Source organism: Sturnira hondurensis, unplaced genomic scaffold (genome assembly GCF_014824575.4).
Source record: "Sturnira hondurensis isolate 20B ecotype Veracruz unplaced genomic scaffold, ASM1482457v3 Scaffold0000880, whole genome shotgun sequence".
Taxonomy (NCBI): Eukaryota; Metazoa; Chordata; class Mammalia; order Chiroptera; family Phyllostomidae; genus Sturnira; species Sturnira hondurensis.
The window spans coordinates 9892802-9896190 of NW_028073511.1; the positions used below are offsets into that span (position 1 = coordinate 9892802).

A 3389-nucleotide genomic window follows, 5' to 3' on the forward strand; every position below is an offset into this window, starting at 1 on the left:
TAATAGGCAACCCACTTCCTAAGAATCACAATGGTAACGTTCGAATGAGGACTTTAAGAAAGCAAGTAAATGCATGACCGAACTAAAGTAAATTTCATTGTGCTGATGTTAAGAATTGCTAATGGTCCATCACTTGGTCATTGCCTGGGTCTTGACACAGGGGTAGATTTTAACAAAAGTCAAGTTGAGTTGTGAAGGCAATAAGATGACTTATGGGCTGTGGACAGGGAGCAGTAGGAAGGAACACTTTGTCAACTACAGGTTGCTGAGGGCATCCACTCCAGGAAGGACTTTACCCTCCAGAAGCTCCAGGCTGGCACCTCCTCCAGTGCTTACATGGCTGACTTTATCTTCAGTGTTCCATTTGGCACAGCAAGTGGCAGTGTCTCCACCTCCTATAATGGTGATACAGCCCCTAGAAGTGGCTTTCACAACTTCATCCATAAGGGCTTTGGTTCCCTTAGCAAAGGCATCCCATTCAAATACGCCCACAGGTCCGTTCCACACAATTAGCTTGGCTTGGGCCACTACCTGAGCATACTTCTTGTTGGTCTCAGGACCACAGTCCAAACCCATCCAGCCAGCAGGTATGCCTGAGGCTACTGTGGCTTGGCCAACCTTAGCATTCTCATCAAACTTGTCAGCAGTGACAAAGTCAACAGGAAAGGTAATGTTCACACCATTCTTACCGGCTTTGGCCATAATGTCATTTACAATCTTGGCTCCTTCTTCATCAAACATGGAAGCACCAATCTCCATGTTGTTGAGTACCTTAAGGAAGGTATAAGCCATTCCCCCACCAATAATCATCTGATTGACCTTGTCCAGCATATTTTTAATAAGTTGGATCTTGTCTGCCACTTTGGCTCCACCAAGTATAGCCAGAAAGGGTCTCTCTGGGTTTTCCAAGGCTTTTGCAAAGTAATCCAGTTCCTTCTTCATCAAGAATCCAGATGCTTTCTGAGGCAGATTCACTCCCACCATGGAACTGTGGGCCCGGTGAGCAGTGCCAAAAGCGTCATTGACATAGACATCCCCTAGCTTTGAGAGTGATTCTCGGAAGGCTTTTGTTTTTTCTGGCTCAGCTTTAAGTTTATTTCCAGAAGGATCTTGGCCCTTCCCTTCTTCTTCCACATGAAAGCGTAAATTCTCCAGCAAAATAACTGAACCAGGAACTGGGTTTGCACAGGTTTTTTCTATTTCTGGGCCCACACAGTCCTTCAGGAACAGAACATCCTTACCCAGCAAGGATTTGAGCTCAGCAGCAACAGGCTCCAAGGAGTACTTATCAGGCATGGGGACACCATCAGGTCGACCCAGATGACTCATAAGAACTACTGACTTAGCTCCTTTATCGAGGCAGAACTTGATGCTCGGGATTGAAGCCTTGATTCTCTGGTTGTTTGTAATCTGGTTCTTCTTCATGGGAACGTTGAAGTCTACTCTCATAATGACTCGTTTACCTTTAACATCCAGTTTGTCCAAAGTTAACTTCTTAGAGAGAGACATCTTGACAATATAAAGACAATGCTGAAGAACCAACCACTTTACTGCTGCATGGAGTCTTGGGATGTTGGTGTTTCTAATGGCCCTCCCCTTGTCCCGCCCATTTCTTTTCAGTACTGTCTCCCAAGCAGCCGTTATGATTGGACTGGGGAAAGGAAACCTGGTACTGTGATTGGTCAATAGTCCCGTCAATCTGGATTTAGATTCTGTTGTTTGGTGCAGATTCAAGCCCTCAACGGTCCCCTCAACGGTCACTGCTGAGGGCGAGTCCAGAGTATTGGACCCTGGCCTGGGTGACAGACAATTGAGGAAGGAAAGAAATCCTGGGTTAATGAAAGTCTTGCAGTCCAGACCTTCTGCTGGTCCTCATTTTCCACATCCTCTTTGGACAATTATGCTTACTATTTAAAAAAAAAAAAGCGTAACTCTCATGCATTTCAAATACTAATTATATGGAGGTGCAAAAACGTGTACAAAACCCCAAGAAAGGGAACTTGAAATATAGGTGTATGAAGTCTTGTTTATTCGAGGCAACATAGTATGCTTCTATTTTTTTTTTCCTTAACTTGGTAAGTATTTCTGTGAAGAGCACAGGCTGGTGTTAGCCTTTGGCTTTAGCTACTTTCTGTAAAGGGGGTTGCGAGTGCACTTCCATTGTCGTGCTTTCTCCATTCTCAGGCTAATGTGAGGGAAAGCTTGGTGGCTTCTCCGGGGAAAGCCCATCAGATCAGAGCGAAGAGAGTATCCATGAAACGCTGAGGATGACGGGAACATTCTTTCAGGCTGCAAAGTTAGGATGAAGCTCTTCACATTTTCTCTCTTCCGTTCGATTTACTTCTTGTATATCTTAGAAATTGAGCTGAAAAGAGGAATCGTTTTCATCATGATGAAAATGTCTGTCTGCATTGAAAATAAATGAGAGGTTTTATTTTTGGATGAAGTATTTAGGGCTAATTGATTTCTTAATGAAAACTGGCTTTGCTGTTAGTTAATATGGCAGTTTCCTTGTGTTGAATAAACCAGCATAAAGACTTCAACAAATATTATTTGAGATATCACTCAATAAATGGCTATAATAGCAATAAAAATACAGAAAAAAAGCAAGTGTTGACAAGGATGTGGAGAAATCGGGACCCTCATTTATCGCTGGTGGGAATGTAAAATGGTGCAGCCCCTTTAGAAAACCTACCACGTGGCTTCATCTATTACAAATGTTGATGACACTGCCACAGAGAAAGGGTACGGGAAGGGGAGGGGAAAAGTTGTAGTGCACAGTAGGTCTATGGAAAAGAAAGGTAGTGAGTGAGAATGCCCAGGTCTGTCCAGAAGGTATCCAGCCATGTATTATGAAAAATGGTGACATTTATTGAAGAAGATCAAGATACAAGAAACATTGTACATAGGACAATGATGCCTCAGTCCCCTTCAAAGTACTCACTTTGGGACTTCACATAGTTCTCCTAATTGCCATCAGCTGCTCTTTCATATTTAACTGAATTTCATTGAGGTCTGAGATCTCTTCTCTGTTAAAGGTAATTTTAGTTCTTGGAAAAAACAGAAGTTGCAAGATGCCAAATCTAGACCCTAGGGAGGCTGAGCCATCTGAGTGGGTGATTTGATGTTTCTAACTGCAGGAGACGTGATTCATGAGCAGGTACGTTGTTGTGATGAAGCTGCCAGTCGTCAGTTGCCTATAGCTGTAGCAACTTTCGTCATACCGCATCTCTCAACTGATGAAGAACACTGAGGTAGTACTCCTTATTAATTGTTTGGCCTGGAGGGTACTCATGATGGACAGCACCTTCCCAATCAAAACACAACTAACGTGGCCTTTTTTTTTTTAGGAAAACTTGGGAAGAATTTATTTTTTAAGATATTTTATT

General features: G+C 43.0%; 1 protein-coding gene across 1 annotated transcript; it reads right to left on the bottom strand.

Moving 5' to 3' along the window:
* Positions 1-255: 255 nt before the first annotated feature.
* Positions 256-1509, bottom strand: PGK2 (phosphoglycerate kinase 2). Its single transcript, XM_037054634.1, has one exon. The coding sequence runs from the start codon at positions 1507-1509 to the stop codon at positions 256-258; it is 1254 nt and encodes a 417-aa protein (XP_036910529.1).
* Positions 1510-3389: the final 1880 nt, after the last annotated feature.